Here is a 21,671-nt window from a genome sequence, read left to right as displayed (position 1 = left end):
ACGAGTGTAATGTTGTGTTTATACAACAGTTCAACGGCACAAGTGTGTAAATACATAAAAATAACAACGGAGTGTCTTTAAAAGCCCTCATTGTACAGAACTACTTTCACCACAGATTCAGATCTAAAGTTTGACAGTTGAACAGCTGAGCTCAAGATCCGTTACTAATTACAAAACATCACTTTAGAACTAGTAACGAAGGAACATTGAGTTGCTGCAATCGTGATTACCTGCATCTGATACAGCATTCATTCTTCCGCTCAATAACATCTTCATAATTAGTTGGAAAGTCCGACAGGCTCGTACTATCCTTTCATCTGTTAAGGGTGATTTATGATGACAGCGCTGTTTGGTGAATTTGTTGGCTGTGTACAAGCTGGTGTTGAAAGGAAAAATAACTTCCTTTCTAAAAACTGCACTTTAATATTTTTCAATTTAAAAGTCTCTCCTGTTGACTTACAAAACTGTCTTGTCACCATCTAATGGCAGAACAATGAAACTAAATTCACCATAACAAAAACACATACTATTTACCAATACTAAATACTACTATTATTTATATAAAATATTATAAAATATTCAATAAATAAACAACAACAGCCATCATAAAAGTTGCTAGGCAATTCAGTCAGAAGTACAAAGGCAGCACTCTGATATACAGCATTGAAGTTACATAAACATGAGATTTTAGGAGATTTAATAGCCAAAACTATTTGCTCTGGAACAAATAATAGATTAATGAGACCAAAGACTGCTCGTTAGATTTATCTCATTTTTAACCACTATAGAGACATCAGAGCCAGCAGTGAGTTCCAGAAGCTCTGGCGGAGGTGAGGCGCTCTCTCTGCGGGTTCATGAGCGCTGAACACCCGCGGACGCTCTGGAGCTCACGTGTCCGAAAACACTGAAGCAAACTTTCAAATAGGTGCTATCTGTATTAACAAACCACATATTTGAAGTCCAAACAAGCACATTCTCACCTAAAATGCTCTTAAAACTACATTCCATGACACTCGGCAAGCAGAGTGTTACAAATGGTGAAAATAAATGAAGTTTACATTTCAATAAGCAGGGGTGTGTTTAGAGTTAATAAACCACGTAATACGCTCAGATATGAGTGTGATTCGTCCACTTCTAACGTCAATCATCAGCTCTAGAAGAGCTAACAGAAAACGTCCCTCGAGCCACTAAACGATCCAAACAGTGCCGTGTTTCACCTGGAATTATCCGCATGGCAAAAACACAAGTGAAGAGAAACAGGAGATTGTAAAGGGCATCCATTTCTGCTGAGTGCATCAATGGCCATGTGCCACAGAGCAGCTTCTCAAACTGAAACGCTCATGAGCCCAGACCGTGATTGACAGTCTAATAATGGCGACACTACACAAAGCCATTCTTGATAAGCAGCTCAGCGCTTCAGAACTACGCTCTTCTCAAGAGGATGCTGTGTCCGGCCTGGGAAAGCTGATAAGACGCTCAGAGCGGGAAGGGCCATCCGATTGGAAAGCTCAAAGTGCTGCTCTCTGCGGGATCAGCTGCTATCAGACAGGCTTTAATAGCTCACATGCTGGAGCTCTTGAAGGAAAAACATTCCTCTGGGACTCAACCGCAGTTAAGATAAATATATTCAAGACAAGTGCTCATATCATACATAACATCAACAGAATTTTCTTCCTATTTTTAAAACGCAAGAGATTTTCTGAAAACTACACTGTAATTTTTTAACTTAAACATCCTCTCAAAAAACAAAAAAAACAATTATATATAAATAGTTGTGGCCAAAAATATTGGCCCCCTTGGTAAATATGATCAAAGAAGGCTGTGAAAATTAATCTGCATTGTTAATCCTTTTGATCTTTTATTTAAAAAATTCACAAAAATGTATCCTTTCATTGGATAATAAGAATTTCAAATGGGGGGAAATATCATTATGAAAAAAATGTTTTTCTCTAATACACATTGGCCACAATTAACGGCCCCCTTTTATTCAATACTTTTTGAAAACTCCATTTGCCAGGTTAACAGGTCTAAATTTTCTCCTATAATGTCTGATGAGGTTAGAGAACACCTGACAAGAGATCAGAGACCATTCCTTCATCCAGAATCACTCCAGACCCTTTAGATTCCCAGCTCCATGTTGGTGCTTCTCCTCTTCAGTTCACTCCTCTCAGTATCCGTAGGGTTCAGGTCAGAGGACTGGAAAGGCTATAGCAGAAGCTTGGTTTTGAGCTCAGTGACCCATTTCTGTGTTGTTTTTGAGGTTTGTGTTTGGATTATTGTACGGTTGGAAGATCCAAACATGGTCCATTATAAGAGTCAGTCACGTACTGATTTTTTATCTGTTGGTATTTGATATAATCCATGATGCCATGTATCTAAACCAGATAGACCTCCAGCAGAAATATAGGCTCACAACATCATAAATACAGCAGTATATTTCATTGTACACAAGGGGTACTTTTTATCCCTGTGTTCACTAACCCATGTTGAGTGTTTGCTGCTACAAAGCGCACTATTTTCTGCAATTCTCCAGCTGTGGTCCTTGGAGAGTCTTTAGCTACTCAAACTCTCCTTATCATCGCACATTAGGACGATATAGACACACGTCCTCTTCCAGGCAGTTTCGTGGGTTGGAAATTCTTAATTATTGCCCTGATGGTGGAAATGGGAATTTTCACTGCTCTAGCTCTTTTCTTAAGGCCACTTCACTAATTTGTGAAGCTCAATGATCTTTTACTGCACATCAGAAATATATTCTTTGGTTTTTCTCATTGTGATGGATGATTAAGGGAATTTGGGCTTTGTTTTCCCTCCTCTTTATATTTCTGTGAAACAGGAAGCCAAAACTGTATGATTTCATGTTTATAATCATGCTGGAGTGCTCAAAATTGTGAATATGAATGGGAATATACTTCAGAGATATTTTACTCATAAGAATTTCTAGGGGTGCCAATAATTGTGACCAACGAGTATTTGAGAAAAACATTTATTTCATAATGATATTTCCCCTCCATTTTAAATTCTTATTATCCAATGAAAGGATACATTTTTGTGATTTTTTTAAATAAAAGATCAAAAGGATTAACAATGCAGATTAATTTTCACAGCCTTGTTTGATCATATTTACCAAAGGGGCCGATATTTTTGGCCTCGACTGTATATATCTGTTCATATATATTAAACTGACTTTTCAAGTTTAGATATGGACAGGGAATTAGTCACATTACTGACTTCACGTAGTTAACTTTTTTGATAATGAAAATTAAACCGAGGGCCAGATCTGTTCAGTGTCAGGTAATTTGATCCCAGTCGGGTCAGTAGTTTTGTTCCTGCCCTGCCAACTTCACAACTAGCCTCACCATAAAAGAATGATCCATTTTTAATTTAGCAATGTACTTTAATGTTTGGTGGAAATATTTTTATGAAATGGTACATGAATTGAGGAATATCAAAACAAATTTTAAAACACCAGGCTTCATACACTTAGCGACTTTGTAAATGTTTACAGAGAAAATGAGTAAACTGAAGCCTGGAATACACTACAAGATTTTTGCCGCCTATTTACAGTCTGCAGATTTGAGTTGACAGATTCCACAGAAAATCGCATAAAGTATGATGGTCACAGACTCGATTTTTATCTTCAGACCAACCAGTCGGAGGAGATCAACCATGTTTGATATTTTCAGACGATTTTAGGTTTACAAAGTCTGTATGGACTTTCTTGCTTTTGAAATGCAATCAATTACTATTAGTTCTGTGTCGTAATGCATGACATACTACTACTGATACGCCTCATTTTACTTCATTATCATCATCATATCACTTACCGTCAGGAGACGCGCTTCCTCAGCACTACAGTAGCGTGACCGCTGGCGTAACGTCCGTTAACATTCAAAATAACTGCGCGGGAAGAAGCCACGTGTGACGCATGCGCGTTGGATTAAAAAAAAGCGTAAAAAGTAATTTCGTTATATTAGACCTGTCTTTATTTGACCTGTATTTACGCACGAACAAATGAGACTAGCCTCGGAGCGGTGTGTATCCCGTGAACTCACGCTATCCATGTGTTCGGAAAACAATTCCGGTTAAATTAAGTGCTATTTAATTTGGTTCTAAAACGCAACGTTTGTTTATTTTATTGGTTTTAATTAGTAAATCTCTGTAAAACTTTATAGTGCCTGCAGTGCCCTTCAATCTGAACATGTTCGATGGGTTCACTCCAGATGGAACGTTCACTTGTGAAGCCTACTTCATAGGGCACTTAAACAGTCGACTAGAACATAAACTACTTTTCCAACATAAACCCAACGAGTTGAGTTTGTCCCCGGGCCCAGCTGTACAAAACGCTAGGCATAATTATTAATTAATTAACTACTAAAGGCTTTCATACCTAAAGTAGTATTGTGACCCTTCACTCATGGCATGTGAAAGTAAGTGGAATTAAAAACTGGATAAAACTTTACACAGACACGGTCAGTTAACATTTTTATCTCTCAGGTCTTGTGTTAACAGGTATAAAGGGTGGCTTCCTGGCCCATTTTCTTCCATTGTAACTGTCTTACTGTAACTGTTGTGGTTTTTGCAGTAATTAAACAAAAACAACTTTTTTTTTTTTTTTAAATGGCAAAATTATTTTGTGTTATTATTATTTTCTGCTGTCAACAAAGCTTCAGGTGAATATGAAACATCTCTTTAAAGCAGCAGAAGAGATGCACAGATGAAACTGTTTCTGTAGAAGCGTTAAGTCTCTTCACTCATTCGGCACTTAAAGTTTCTTCCTCATCTTTCCTTTCTTGAAGCCGCCACGACCAAAGCCGGATCTCATGACTTCATGCAGGCGCTGTCTTCCTTTGGCTCGGAGCTTCTTCATGCCGCCAGCCTGCAGGAACTGCTGCTTAGCTTTGCGTTTGCGCTGCTTGAGGATCTGCTCGCGGTTCTTCAGCTCGGATCTCACGCGTGAGCCGCTCTGCTGCTGGGCCGGCTGCGACTGAGCTCCTCCTCGTCCCCTGCGACCTGCAGAACCCACAACACAAATACTCTCAGACAGAGCAGCGGTGACTGTTGCAGAACTTTTCTGGTCAGGATAAATTAATCTGAAGAAGTGGTTTTGAAGCCATTCGAATCTCAGATTGTCAGTCAATCATATCACGAGATTTTGTCCAAATGTATTAAACAACAAGAGAAACGGAGCGCCCTTATAGCTACAATAAACTTTATAACCTGCAAACTGATCAAACAAGCTTTAAATAGTTCACTCTGTTCTAAGTTCACTTCAATCCTTACCACGCAGTTACTACACGCAGTTAGATTAATAATAGTACATAATATTAGAATAGTTTTCACTTGGGAATAGGTATAATTCTATGTATTATATTGAATCAAGATCAATGAAAATATTCTACATGACATGCTATGAATGATTTGCACAGGAAGTGGAAACAGCAGGACTGAATGAGTTTACAGCACAATCTTCTGTTCTTACCGCCAAAGCTCCTCCCTCTGTTCGCTCCTCCAGTCTCTCCGTCCGAGTCTGACGCTCTGTCGTCGATCTTATACTTCTTCTTCCATTCTTCATAACTGGACCAAAGTCAAGGAACCCAACTGACAAGCAGATTTCAGCCTCAAACCTTTATAAATCCACATAACATCAACACTGAGTCTGTTAGGGCTGTCAAATAAAAAAATTTGAATATTTGTTATATATTTGTTTAGAAAGCCTGGTCACTGGGGTTCCTCAGGGATCAGTTCTTGGACCCCTCCTGTTCTCCAAATACACTACATCACTGGGTCCCATCATACAGGCACACGGCTTCTCCTACCATTGCTATACTGATGATACACAGCTCTTTCTCTCATTTCAATCAGATGATCCAACGGTAGCAGCACGGATATCTCGGCATGGATGAAAGAATATCACCTACAGCTCAACCTGGCAAAGACTGAGCTGCTTCCCTGCCACTCCAACTCTACAGTATGATTTCACCATCCTGCTAGGTTCTTCTACAATTACCCCATCAACTTCAGTTAGAAATCTTGGTGTAAGCTTTGATGACCAGCTGACCTTCAAAGACCACTCGATCTTGCAGGTTTGCATTGCACAACATCAGAAAGATCAGGTCCTTTCTAACGGAGCATGCTGCACAACTTCTCGTCCAGGCCCTGGTCATTTCTAGGCTGGACTACTGCAATGCTCTTCTGGCTGGACTTCCATCAAGCACAATCAAACCTCTACAAATGATTCAGAATGCAGCTTCATCTGCCATTTTTTATGCACTGTCTAAAAATTGTCTCAAATACTTGTGTTGGTGTGAACTGGTCTATGCTGTGAATGATTCATTGGGGACGTTATTCATTTAAAGTAGTTATGAAATGAAAATTCACCTTATCTATTTTCTAAAAGCATGCTATAGATCTTATTGTGAATAATTCATCCATGCATGTGTTTAAATATTTAATTTTTTTTACCTTAAACTCCGCCCCGCATGCTCTTTCAGGTGCCCTGCCCACATCTCAACATCCAATCAACAACAGATATTTATTCCTTCAATAATCTGTTTAAAAAAATGCAATAACTTGTATAAACATTAAGTGATTTTATGAGAAACGCTGTTGAATCGGTTCCAGAGAGAATCACAATGCATTCGGAAGATCTCAGAATTGATTCTGCATCCATTTATCACCACAGCCCTACAACACAGGCACTGCCCCCAACATGAGCGGACACGCCCCTTACTGCTGACTGGCTACAAGGGTTTGGGTGCTCAGTCCGTTTTTTTAGAAATTGCTTACAGCACCGTTAACATCATCAGATTCTGTAAAGCTGCTTTTTGAAACAATGTTATGAAAAGTGCAAAACAAATAAAACAGACTGTTTTCAAGAAGGATACAAGCTCTTCTTCCTCTTTTTGCTGGTGACCACCTGTCCACTTTCTGTCCTGATTTTCTTGTTTTTGTCATCTTTGCCCGTGTCTTGGACGAAGCGCTTCCTCTTGCGATCCCTGCGGTGAACACGTGTAATTTCAGCATGAGCAGCCAGCGCTGCATGTGGAATCATGGGAAGGAGCTGCTCACCATTTCATCAGGCTCTTGTTCTGGTTTAATGTGTTGCTCTCGTCTCCCATCAGGTCCAGAACCACTGAAGAGGCCTGCTGCTCGAAAGAGCCGGCGTCACCACCGAGACTGAGCCTGGACACACACACACACACACTGAACGTCTATGCTTCCCACTGAACATGCAGAATAATGCAGTGGTGCTGTCGTACCCGCGCTCGGAGTTGAAGTCTTTGGGTCTGTATGGGATGTAAAACTCCTCATCTTTTCCTGATGTTTTGTTCTTTTTGCTCTTTGGTCCGTCCGTTTCATCATTTTGCTTTCGTCTTTTCCCTCCAACCACCTCTGAGAACACAGTCTGGAGAACGTGTGGACAAAAAATATTATCACAATTTTTGATTAACATTGTGATTTAGATTTTAACTTTTATGACTGGTTTTGTCATCAACATCGGAAATAGCATGAAAAGGGCTGATACTGATGGTTTATTCATTAACTGCATGGAGACAAACAGTTGCATGTCTGTTACATAATCGAAAGAAAAAATTGTGCTGAGTTTGTATTATTGTAATGCAATCTGAAGTACACTGCTAAATTTAAATAGTCGTGAAGCATCATGTACATCATGTGAAGAATTATGTTTCATGTCGAAAATACAAGTGAAGAACAAAGACTATAGTTTACATAAATAACATCTGAGCATCCAGATACGTTGTGAATATAGAAACATTTTGGTTTGTGCAGAATGAGAGAAGTATAGGCTTCAGCTTACAACTTTAGGTGATTTGTTGTGGAGAGAAGGGAGCTAAAATAGCCTAATTGTGTTTTAATGTTTGTAAATATTTTGCTTTATTTACCGGTATTTAGCCTAGATTATCTGAATCGTGATCTGAAGCTCACCTGAAGATCCTCGTCCTCCTGCTCCTCCTCGGTTCTGGTCACGGCAGGAACAGCAGACTCGATCCGCTCCGCTCGCGCTTTAGAAAACTCGACCAGCAGACCATCTCCTCATCACCTCTCTCCCATCACCACCCCGGCTCTCCCTGCTTTTGTTGTTGGAGTTGATTTCAAAGATAGTCTGAGGAAACAAGAATATAAAGCTCATCATAAAAACATCTGAACTGCGTCATATGTAAGATTTATACAGCGCTGATGAATCATAACAGACACCCATGTGTTCTCAAACCTCATCTGAACTTGTGATTGTGATTTAAGAAGATATAGAATCTTTACACATAAGTCCTGCTGAAGAACATCACATTCTTACAGTGTTAAGAGGAGGAACGTACAGTAAAAGTTATTTCCGTGTTCTACCGAGATCTGTTGGAATTTGAAACGTTGAAGTCTTGCTAATAAAACTCACTGTTAGCTCCATAGACATTTGACTTTTTTCCTCGCAATTGTGTTTATATCGCACAATTCTGACTTTTTTCTCGCAATTGTGTGTTTATATCTCACAATTCTGACTTTTTTCTCGCAATTGTTTATATCTCACAATTCTGACTTTTTTTCTCGCAATTGTTTATACCGCACAATTCTTACTTTTTTCTCGCAATTGTGTTTATATCTCACAATTCTGACTTTTTTCTCGCAATTGTGTTTATATCGCACAATTCTGACCTTTTTCTCACAATTGTGTTTATATCGCACAATTCTGACTTCTTTCTCGCAATTGTGTTTATATCTCACAATTCTGACTTTTTTCTCGCAATTGTGAGTTTATATCTCACAATTCTGACTTTTTTCTCGCAATTGTGTTTATATCTCACAATTCTGACTTTTTTCTCGCAATTGTGAGTTTATATCTCACAATTCTGACCTTTTTCTCGCAATTGTGTTTATATCGCACGATTCTGACCTTTTTCTCACAATTGTGTTTATATCGCACGATTCTGACCTTTTTCTCACAATTGTGTTTATATCGCACGATTCTGACTTTTTTCCTCGCAATTGTGTGTTTATATCTCACAATTCTGACTTTTTTCTCGCAATTGTTGAGTTTATATCTCACAATTCTGACTTTTTTTCTCGCAGTTGTGTTTATACCGCACAATTCTGACCTTTTTCTCGCAATTGTGTTTATATCTCACGATTCTGACTTTTTCTCGCAATTGTGTGTTTTTATGTCACGATTCTGACTTTTTCTCGCAATTGTGAGTTTATATCTCACAGTTCAGACTTTTTTTCGCGCAATTGTGTTTGTATCTCACAATTCAGACTTCTTTCTCGCAATTGTGTTTATATCTCACAATTCTGACTTTTTTCTCGCAATTGTGAGTTTATATCTCACAATTCTGACCTTTTTCTCGCAATTGTGTTTATATCTCACAATTCTGACTTTTTTCTCGCAATTGTGTTTATATCTCACGATTCTGACTTTTTTTCCTCGCAATTGTGTTTATATCGCACGATTCTGACTTTTTTCTCGCAATTGTGAGTTTATATCTCACAATTCTGACCTTTTTCTCGCAATTGTGTTTATATCGCACGATTCAGACTTTTTTTCTTGCAATTGTGAGTTTATATGTCACGATTCTGACTTTTTCTCGCAATTGTGTGTTTTTATGTCACGATTCTGACTTTTTCTCGCAATTGTGAGTTTATATCTCACAGTTCAGACTTTTTTCTCGCAATTGTGTTTATATCGCACAATTCAGACTTTTTTCTCGCAATTGTGGTTATATCTCCCGATTCTGACTTTTTCTCGCAATTGTGAGTTTATATCTCACAATTCTTACTTTTTTCCCACAATTGTGAGTTTATATCGCACAATTCTGAGTAAAAAAGTCAGAATTGCAAGATGTAAACTCACAATTGCGAGAAAAAAAAGGTAAAAATTGCGAGATAAAAAGTCCCAATTACCTTTTTTTATTTTTTATTCTTTGGCAGAAACGGGCTTCCATAAGAATCAGAGCGATTGGTTTCTAACAGCGTTAGGAGAGTAAACGAAGCCTTCGAACAGAAGTGTGTGATGTTTCACGATACTGACCATAAGAGGAAGAACTGAATAATAAATGACGTACAGATTTAGCCTTGTAGCCCTTGATGGAGTCCACCATCAGCAGCCGGTCCAGCTCCATCGGCTCCAGTCCAGAACCTGAAGCACACAGAAGAGAACAGATCAAAACAGAACCAGCTTCCTGTACGCCGGGGGTCCAGAGTATATGTGGCCCGCCAAGCATTTTTATACTTTCAATCCACAAATCACCAACATTTACACTGGATTTACTGTAGTAACCATAACTGTGGTATTGTGATAGAAATGTAAGATATTCAAAGCAAATTTTATATTATTCATGTAAACACAGGTCAACTGAATGTAATGTAAGGGTGTAATGAAATATAGACCAAATTACAATTTTGTGATTTTTATTTATATAAATTAAATGTGTTAATAAACTAAATACCATAAAGCCTTTCTATATATTTTAAATTTTAAAACTTTTAAGGTTGTCAATATTTACCGATTTTTACATCCTCTACAAAACTGAAGCTACTGCTACTATCAACTAGTAGTAGCTTGAGTATATGATATATATATATATATATATATACACACACACGACCGTTCAAAAGTTTGGGATCAGAAGGACTTGTAATGTTTTTAAAGAAGTCTCTTCTGCTCATCAATGCTGCATTTATTTGATCAAAAATACAGAAAAAAAAAGCTGAATTTCCATCATCATAACTCCAGTATAAAGTGTCACATGATCTTCAGAAATCATTCTAATATGCTGATTAATTATCAGAATTATCAACAGTTGTGTTGACAAAGGATTCTTTGACGAATAAAAAGTTAAAAAGAACAGATTTATTCAAAATATTAATCTTTTCTAACAATATAAATCTTTGCTATCACTTCTTAACAATTTAACATCCTTGCTGAATAAAAGTTTTAATTTAAAAAAAAAAAGAAAGAAAGAATATAAATGTACTGACCCCAAACTTCTGAACTATAGTGTATATTGTTAGAAAAGATTTCTATATTAAATAAGTGCTCTTCTTTTTAACTTTTTATTCATCAAAGAATCCTGAAAAAAGTATCACAGCTTCCAAAACAATCTGAAGCAGCAGAACAGTTTCAACACTGATAATAAATCAGAATATTAGAACGATTTCTGAAGATCATGTGACACTGAAGACTGGAGTAATGATGCTGAAAATACAGCTGCACATCACAGAAATAAATTAATGCATATTAAAAATAGAAAAACATTTTACATCATAAAAATATTTCACAATATCACGTTTGCCTGTATTTTTGATCAAGTAAATTCAGCCTTGATGAGCAGAAGAAACTCCTGTAAAAAACATTAAAACTTCTGAGCGGTAGTGTGTGTATATATATATATATATATAGTGAGAAGCATCCAGCCCCCCGGAGTGTCCACATCATCGAATCTTGCCCCCTTTAAGAAGAGTCTGGACACCCCTGCGGTCCGCTTCCAGAGGTCCACACTCACCCAGCAGAGGGTGGACAGCCATGGAGGACAGCTGGGTGTTTCTGGTGCGTTTGATGGACTCGGCTGCGGGGCTGGGCCGAGACTTCAGGTACTGCTTGTAAGCGTTCTCAGAGATGCGCCGGAGGTTCTGGAGATCCAGCGAGTTCTCGTGAGCCGTCAGCAGCTGCGACTCTTCATCGTCCAGGATGCTCTGAGGAACACGGCCGAACACGCCATCAGCATCTGAGGACCGAGAGACAGAGGACAGGGAGTACATATCATCTAACAATAAACATAACATTTCTCAATTGCAATTTTTCAAGGGGACACTAACAATACAGCTACAATGATTCTTGTGAGGATAGATGTGTGTGCACAGCATGGAGATAATTGATGTGTCCGTAGGTTTGCTGTACCTGGTGTGTGTTCGAGGTGGGCGAGCTGAACGGGTCGACCCAGGAACAGATGAAGGTCATAGAGGTAAGGCACTTCATCAGAACACACCAGACTGAAGGCGGTTCCTCCTCTGCCGGCACGAGCCACACGACCTGAAACACCGAGACGAGTGTTAGAGATGTGTCTCAGAGCGCTGGACCACGGTCAGTCCGATGCCACACACACCGACTCTGTGCAGGAAGAGCTTGGGCTTGGACGGGAAGTTGTAGTTGATGACGTTGTCCAGCAGGGGGATGTCAATGCCGCGGGCCGCCACGTCCGTCACCACCAGCACCATGGCCTTGCGGTGCACAAAGCGGCCGATGTTGATCTTGCGGGCCGTCTGGTCCAGAGCGCTGTAGATGTAGGCGCACTCAATGCCCTCGACCGTCAGGAGCTACACACACAGACACAACAGATGAATAAAGGGCCTATAAAAGCCCTGAATGGTTTAGCACCATTATTTATATAGCGCTTTTTACAATGCAGATTGCATCAAAACAGCTTTACAGTATTAAGGCAAGGCACGTTTTATATAACACATTACATACACTGAAAATTAAAAGGTCTTTACATAAAATGAATTAAAACTATAAAATGATTATACATCAAATACAGTACGGAAATAGAGAAACGGAGAAACATTGTGTCGGAATAGTGTTCCGTTCTCTTCTGATGTGATACTGTGGCAGACGGCTGGATGGTTAGAGATTTATCTCTAATAGTATCGATCTTGGAAGTAAAGTAGTTGATAAAGTCATTACTGCTGTGCTGCTGGGAAGTGTTTGCACAAGCTGATGATATTTTATTTGTTAATTTAGCAACTGTATTGAATAAATACTTGGAGTTGTGTTTGTTTTCTTCTAAAAGAGATGAAAAGTAATCAGATCTAGTGGTTTTTAATGCTTTTCTGTAGGATACGGTACTTCCCTGCCATGCAATATGAAATACCTCTAGTTTAGTTTTCCTCCATTTTCCGGGCTTCTCTCTTTAGGGTGAGAGTCTGCTCATTATACCACTGTTTTCTTTAATATCCCTTAAGCGTAAAGGAGCAACTGTATCTATAGCTATACATTATAGTCCTTAACATTTTCAAAACTCTGGCCATTTAATACCTAGAATATCAAAATCAACTGCGGGCGGCAGATTGTTTTCATATTTTGCGCCCAAACTGGCCAGAGGAGAACGGCACACTATTTCCCTGTTTAATACTGTAAAGCTGCTTTGACACAATCTGCATTGTAAGAAGTGCTACATAAATAATGGTGACTTGCTCTCAGCACAGGTCAAGGTTTTCCAGAGCATCTGCACCTCTTTGAGATACTCCACGTGATGTTTGGTGGCTACGAACACCACCGTCTGTTCCTGCGGCTTCACAACGTTTCTCAGGAGATGCAGCAGAAGCGCTGGTTTATCATCCAACCGCAGGTGGAAAAATGAAAGCTGGTGGAGAACAGAGAAGAGAAGAGAAGCTTGTGAATCTGTTTCAAATAATGTAAATTCTTTTGAACTTTCTATTCATCTGTGAATCCTGAAAAATAAAATATATCACGGTTTCAACAAAAATATTGTGCAGCACAACTGTGTTCAACATTGATAATAATCAGAAATGTTTCTTGAGAAGCAAATCATCATATTAGAATGATTTCTGAAGATCATGTGACACTGAAGACTGGAGTAATGATGCTGAAAATACAGCTGCGCATCACAGAAATAAATTACACTTTAACAGATATTCACACAGAAAACAGCTGTTTTACATTATAATAATATTTCACTGTTTTACTGTATTTTTGTTTAAATAAATGCAGCCTTGGTGAGCAGAAGAGACTTAAGAGATGAAAATCTGAAAACAAAGCTAAAACCTCGACCCCAAACTTCTAAACAGTAGAGTAAACAGACACTTTCCGTGGTTTAATACATGCTATCACTCTCATTATGAATTAATTATCAGCGCATGTTCATTAAAGCTCCACTTCTGCAACAGCTTCTCTTTTAGCTGATGTCATCAATCCCTATTTGTCTAGACACGTTTCACCATCCACTCAGTTTGATATGAATAAAATCAGGATCCCGTCTCTACCTTCAGCTGGTCACTCAGTTTCGTGTCCACATCCAGACGAATGAGCACCGGCTCTGTGAGGCCTGTGGCAGAAAACACAAGGATCAAACTATCAGAGGAGCTCTCGAACACGCCTCTGATGTGCTATAAGGGGATATGTGGCACGTATTAACATCTAGACTGCGATTACCGGCTCTGGCGAACTCCACGATCATTTTGGGCAGTGTGGCGGAGAACAGCAGCGTCTGCCGCGTGTCTGGAAGACGTCTGATGATCTCCTGAAGCTGCTCAGCAAAACCCATTTCAAACAGCCTGGAGAAGCAGAACACACATGAACTCTATTCTTGAAACAAGGATTATTTTAATGAATAAAATGCACCCTTTCTCTTTCTCTTTAATGCTGCAGTCCGTAATTTTTGCCTCTTTGTCGCCATCTCTGTTTGAAACCTAGAATTGCAGTTATTTGTGCTCTTATCTTCATTATGTGGCTTGTGCTCATAATGTGCAAGTTATTTTTATTTTCATACTTTGTTCTCAAACAGTTAATGTTAACAACATCAGCATCAGTGTGTATACAGTGTGTAGATTTCAATTTCTCTACGGTCTAATCTATAATTGTCACAGCATTCGAATTTCATATCAAGAAATTCTTTTAACCCAAAAAGCAAATTATGCTTCCTTCAAACTGATTGTCTTTAAAACACAAATCTTGTTTAATCCCAGGATATCTGTAATCAGAAGCACATTTAAAACTGCAATATAATTTAATTTCATTCACATGTGTTAAACTTAATTTGGACATCTTTAAAGATGATTTTCTCAGTATTTAGATTATTTTGCACCCTCAGATTCCAGATTTTAAAATATTGTCCTCCTAACAAACCAGACATCAATGGAGAGATTATTTATTCAGCTTTCAGATGATGCATAAATCTCAATTTCAAAAAATTGACCCTTATGACTGGTTTTGTGCTCCAAGGTCACAAATATTGATTTTTAACCAAAACCAGTTACGGACTGCAGCTTTAAGCTGGACTCACCTGTCAGCTTCATCGAACACCACATACTCCACGGCCTGCAGCTTCAGGTTCATCTCCTGGATGACGTGCATCAGACGACCAGGAGTACCAATGATGCTGGAGCAAATGAGAGAACGTCACACCACCATCACACACACACACACCTGATCATCTCTCTCACACACACACACACACACACACACACCTGATCATCTCACACACACACACACCTGATCATCTCTCTCACACACACACACACACACACACCTGATCATCTCTCTCACACACACACACACACACCTGATCATCTCACACACACACACACACACACACACACCTGATCATCTCTCACACACACACACACACACCTGATCATCTCTCACACACACACACACACACACACACCTACACCTGATCATCTCTCACACACACACACACACACCTGATCATCTCTCTCACACACACACACACACACACACACACACACACCTGATCATCTCTCACACACACACACACACACACACACACACACACAGATCATCATCTCACACACACACACCTGATCATCTCTCTCACACACACACACACCTGATCATCTCTCTCACACACACACACACTGATCATCTCTCTCACACACACACACCTGATCATCTCTCACACACACACACCTGATCATCTCTCTCACACACACACAACCTGATCATCTCTCTCACACACACACACCTGATCATCTCTCACACACACACACACACGATCATCTCTCTCACACACACACACCTGATCATCTCTCTCACACACACACACACACACACCTGATCATCTCTCACACACACACACACACACACACCTAATCATCTCACACACACACACACACACACACACCTGATCATCTCACACACACACACACACACACACCTGATCATCTCTCTCACACACACACACACACACACCTGATCATCTCTCACACACACACACACACACCTGATCATCTCACACACACACACACACACACCTGATCATCTCACACACACACACACACACACACCTGATCATCTCACACACACACACACACCTGATCATCTCTCACACACACACACACACACACCTGATCATCTCTCACACACACACACACACACACACACCTGATCATCTCACACACACACACACACACCTAATTATCTCTCTCACACACACACACACCTGATCATCTCTCTCACACACACACACACACCTGGGATCATCTCACTCTCACACACACACACACACACCTGATCATCTCTCACACACACACACCTGATCATCTCACACACACACACACACACACACACACACACACACACCTGATCATCTCACACACACACACACCTGATCATCTCTCTCACACACACACACACACCACACACACCTGATTATCTCTCTCACACAACACACAACACCTGATCATCTCTCTCACACACACACACACTTGATAACTCTCTCACACACACACACACACACACACACCTGATCATCTCTCTCACACACACACACACACACACACACACCTCACCTGATTATCTCTCTCACACACACACACCACCTGATCATCTCTCTCACACACACACACACTTGATCATCTCTCTCACACACACACACACACACACACATGATTATCTCTCTCACACACACACCACACCTGATCATCTCTCTCACACACACACACACCTGATCATCTCTCTCACAACACACACACACTTGATCATCTCTCTCTCACACACACACACACACACACACACACACACACACACACACACACACACACACACACCTGATCATCTCACACACACACAGATACCTGATCATCTCTCTCACACACACACACACACACACAACTGATCATCTCTCTCACACACACACACACACAACACCTGATTATCTCTCACACACACACACACACACCTGATCATCTCTCTCACACACACACACACCTGATCATCTCTCACACACACACACACACACCTGATCATCTCACACACACACACACACACACACACACACACCTGATCATCTCTCACACACACACACACACACACACACACACACACACACACACACCTGATCATCTCTCTCACACACACACACACCTGATCATCTCTCACACACACACACACACACACCTGATCATCTCTCACACACACCTACACCTGATCATCTCACACACACACACACACACCTGATCATCTCTCACACACACACACACACCTGATCATCTCTCACCACACACACCTACACCTGATCATCTCTCACACACACACACACACACACCTGATCATCTCTCACACACACACACACACACACCTGATTATCTCTCTCTCTCACACACACACACACCTGATCATCTCTCACACACACACCTGATCATCTCTCACACACTCTCACACACACACACACACACACACACACACACACACACACACACACACACACAACACACACACACACACACCTGATCATCTCTCTCACACACACAACACACACACACACACACACACACACACACACACACACCTGATCATCTCTCACACACACACACACACACACACACACACACACACACACACACAGGTGCAGGCGCATCTCGAGTGTGAACTTACATGTCTGGATTCTCGTGAAGAGCAGCGAACTGGTCGTCCATGCTGACAAACAGAAATCACACACAGACGGTGATGAAACACAATAGAGTTCAACTAATTTCATTCACTTTATTTCTACAGCTCTGTAAACAACACAGATACAACTCAGACTTAAACTTTATCAAATATGAGCCCCAGCTCACCTGTCTCCACCGAGAATGAGTGCCGTTTTCAGGCCTGTGAACTTCCCCAGCTGAAACACACACACACACACACACACACACACACTCTGAGTGAACTCTGCTTCAGGTGAACAGCAGCAGCACAGCGGTGATGGTACAAACCTCTCTGGTGAACTTCATGGTCTGCAGGGCGAGTTCTCTGGTGGGCGTGAGGACCAGAGCCCGGGCCCCCGTCTGCGCCTGCGGGGCCTTCAGCTTCTCAAACATGGGGACGAGGAAAGCGGCCGTCTTCCCGCTGCCTGTCCGGGCCATGGCCACCACATCCTTCCCGTCCAGAATCACCGGGATCGTCTGAGAGCGACAGAAACACCAAACACACTTTAATGAGAAATGCTTATTAACAAAAGAGAAGCTTAAAGGGCTTCATAAGGTTTTCTGTGAAGTGTAACATTTGAAAATAAAGAATGTAGATAAGTATTATAATGTTACAGTAGCAATGTAAAACAAATTATTAGATTATTTTATGCACACTTGCTAGTCTCTTTTTTAAAAAAAAAGATGCACTTACGAGACACTTTTTTCGTAAATACACTTTCTAGATGCTTTTTTTTTTGTCTGTGTATTTACTAGATGCTTTTTTCCCCTGTAAATACACTTACTAGACGCTGTTTTTGTTTATAAACTTTAGTGTGGAATTATCTTAGCAATGACAGCAAACTGAAGTCACAGAAACTCTATTGTGGATTGTCTTCTCTTGCCGTTAGAGCAAAGGTGAGCACAGAAGTGTGACGAGAGTCCATTCATCCCAGCACAGTACCTTTCTCTGGATGGGTGTGGGAACTTTATAGCCCTTCTTCATGACGCCTTTATACACGGGGTAACTGAGACCTGCGAGACAGCAGAGCACAGTGAGCGACTCGAACCCTGTGACCGATCGACGGAGGATGACAGTTTCATACAGACGCCTCACCCATGGACTGGAAGCCGCCAGACTTCTTCTTCTTCTTGTTCTGGGCTCGGACGAGCTCTCTGGTGTCCGGCTCCACGTCAGAAACACAGTCGGACGAAGCCGGGAATCGAGGCAGTCTTCTGCTGGACTGCACGACAAAACAGCGACGTAAAAACATGTTATTAATAAGTTTTAAATGTTAATACTACATTAAACCCTTTTTTACTAATTAATAATTTGAGAAATGATTTGAAGTTTCAAATTACACATGAACCATATAAAAAAAACTATAATTCAATATATACTTATTTTTCTCAATACTGATTAAAAATATTTATTAGACTAGAATATATATGACATGATCAGAAAATTAGGTGTCAATGATCACATGACACCTCTATAAATAACCAACGTCAATACATAAATATCACTGTGAAATATTTTCAAATAAAATATAGTTTGAAAAATGAAAAAAGTGATGTTGCAATGATTCAACAATAAGCGTACATGTTTATCAGAAATATTCAGTCCCAAAAGTGTGTGAGAACTGACCCTAACAAAACATGACAGAAGTACAGTGCTTCATACCTGGGTCCAAAATGACCCGGACGCGGAACGTGTAACATATAATGCATGTTTAAATCTCTTAAAAAATAACAGTTAAAACAAATTCTGAAATAAAATACTGAATTTAGTAAGGGAACCAAGTTTTGATCCCTTACTAAAATCTATGCATTTTTTGTATAAATCATGCATCTCTTCTGGGTCTGATAAGGGTTTAGTTTTAATATATATATATTGCACTCTGTCATCTAAAGCTAAAAGAACACACTTTAATCTGAATCGGGACGTTAACAGGTACACATTTGAACAGGAATCCCGGATTGAGTGTGAAAGAATACTTTATATTAACACACTGACATCAGAGTTCAACTGTCCTCAGAAGCGCGTGTTTACACACAAACAGTCTTTGATTGAAGGAAAATGAACCGGTTTGGTGATGATTGACTCACTGTGTCCTGGTCATCTCTGACTTCTGCGGCCACCTCAAACTCTTCATCATCAGACTGGAGCTCGTGATCTCTCTTCTTCCTCCTAAACAGCTTCTTCTTCCTCTGCGCCATCGCAGTCACTGATACAAACCCGCTGCCGTCGGGAAACGTCGCTATTTAATCGAAGAACTCAGGCGCTCCGCGAGATGAAAACACCGGAGACGTTCGTCTGGAAACACGTGTGAAGACGTTCCTGCGCACAGAGATGACGTCAGAGAGCGAGGCGCTGCTGCAGTTCATTGCGCTGCCGCACGGTGGCGCCACAACCAGAGCAATAATGTGATAAATCACAACTAGGTTTTTTTTATTATTATTGAAATAATGTTCTACTCACAAATTTAAAAACTGTTTAATTGAGTTGAAGTTTCGTCAGTCAATCAAAAAAAAAAATTAATAAAATTCATAGATTTTCTTTATGTAGCTACAATAGAATCTTTATATTATATTCATTAATGCAACAGTACACATTTATTTCTACACACATACCTATTTTTACATTTCCTTGCTTTTGAACATAACACACCTGTACTATACACATAAATACTGTCTATTTTGAATATTGTGTTTTTTTTTCTTTAGATATTTTTTGTATATAGTTATTTCCTATCTCGCCTACTTATTCTGTTTGTATTTCTTTATGATTATCTTTGTCTTGTCATGCATTCGAAGCTTCACTAAAAAAATTTTTTTCATTCATCCAATTAATTCAGTCAGCTAATATTTATTCAACAACAACAAAATGCTTTATTAAAACAGTTAAATTAGCCCAAGGCCTAAAATAAATTAAACTGTGGTTTAATTTATGTAGAATATTAAGTAAATGATTTGCCAAACAAACAAATCTCATTTTACTGTTTTATTTTTACACAAGTATGAGTTTAGTAAAACCTTGCCCTATAAATGTGTAAAGGAAACAAAGACATTCCCAGTGTGTTAAATTCAATTTACAAAATACAGCTAAGAAAGCAGTTAATGTAGTGAATTAGGATGTGTAACCAAACAGTTCAGTTCAGTTTAAGTGTATTTGTTTAGTGCTTTTCAAGATGCAAATTTTTGCAAAGCAGCTTTACAGAAAATGTAAGTATCTGCATTATATTTACAGCTTTAGTGGTAGTTTAAAGTTCACACAGTTAGTTAAAGACATGCAACCAACACTATTAACAGTAACGATTATATGTTGTGATTAAACTTTGGTGGTTTTGTATCTTGTTTGAGGGTCGGCATCATCTCTTCTCAGGTCTTTGTTAGAGCTGGATCCAGACAGCTGCCGGTAGACTTTCATTTTGCAGGAAAAAATACTATGGAAGTCAATGGCTACCGGCAGCTGTTTGGTTTCCCACATTCTTCAGAATATATTTTTCTGTGTTCAGCAGAAGAAACAAAGTCATACAAGTTTGCTACAACTAGAGGCTGAATAAACAATGCCAGAATTGTTATTTGTGTGTAAACTATCACTTCAGTCTCTCAGTACATGACCAGGTGTGTTAAAGACTGCTCTCTGACCATTATATCTGCTCAATGCTTTGCACTCACTAAAACAGTAACATCTAAATTAACTGACTAACTATTCAAAAGTATTATTTAATATCACTAAATTAACCAAACCATTTATAGCAACAGAACTATGATTATGGGTTAAATCAGGTATCAGTGGCTCTTTAATGTTCAGCACGAATCTGCTCTGATGCTCTGGCGCTGTGAACAGATATAGATTTCTTCTGCTCCTTTGGCAGAAGTAGACAATAGATGTGAGATTTTGAACCTGACATGGACAATCCTCAATCTGCAGTCCATTTTATATTTACACTAAGAGATTACTGTGAAAGATCGCTTCCACAAAAGCAGCTTGGCATCAGAAAAGCGCAGCG

General features: G+C 39.6%; 1 protein-coding gene across 1 annotated transcript; it reads right to left on the bottom strand.

Annotated features, from left to right (window-relative positions):
* Nucleotides 1-4,472: 4,472 nt before the first annotated feature.
* LOC109099156 (ATP-dependent RNA helicase DDX54-like) lies at nt 4,473-20,009 on the bottom strand. The gene is given in 21 exon segments (XM_042757196.1): nt 4,473-5,013; nt 5,483-5,577; nt 6,888-6,998; nt 7,072-7,185; nt 7,263-7,408; nt 7,951-8,005; nt 8,007-8,128; nt 10,074-10,147; nt 11,514-11,735; nt 11,909-12,040; nt 12,114-12,324; nt 13,239-13,370; nt 14,011-14,072; nt 14,180-14,301; nt 15,030-15,125; nt 17,642-17,683; nt 17,824-17,873; nt 17,965-18,153; nt 18,620-18,690; nt 18,773-18,899; nt 19,765-20,009. Coding segments are annotated over 21 exon segments (2,532 nt in total). The 5' UTR covers nt 19,876-20,009; the 3' UTR covers nt 4,473-4,765.
* Between the last annotated feature and the right edge of the window lie 1,662 nt (nt 20,010-21,671).

Source organism: Cyprinus carpio, chromosome A5, assembly GCF_018340385.1.
Source record: "Cyprinus carpio isolate SPL01 chromosome A5, ASM1834038v1, whole genome shotgun sequence".
Lineage (NCBI taxonomy): Eukaryota > Metazoa > Chordata > Actinopteri > Cypriniformes > Cyprinidae > Cyprinus > Cyprinus carpio.
The sequence above is the reverse complement of the archived record's forward strand: the minus strand, read 5'-3'. Positions and strand labels throughout refer to the sequence as shown.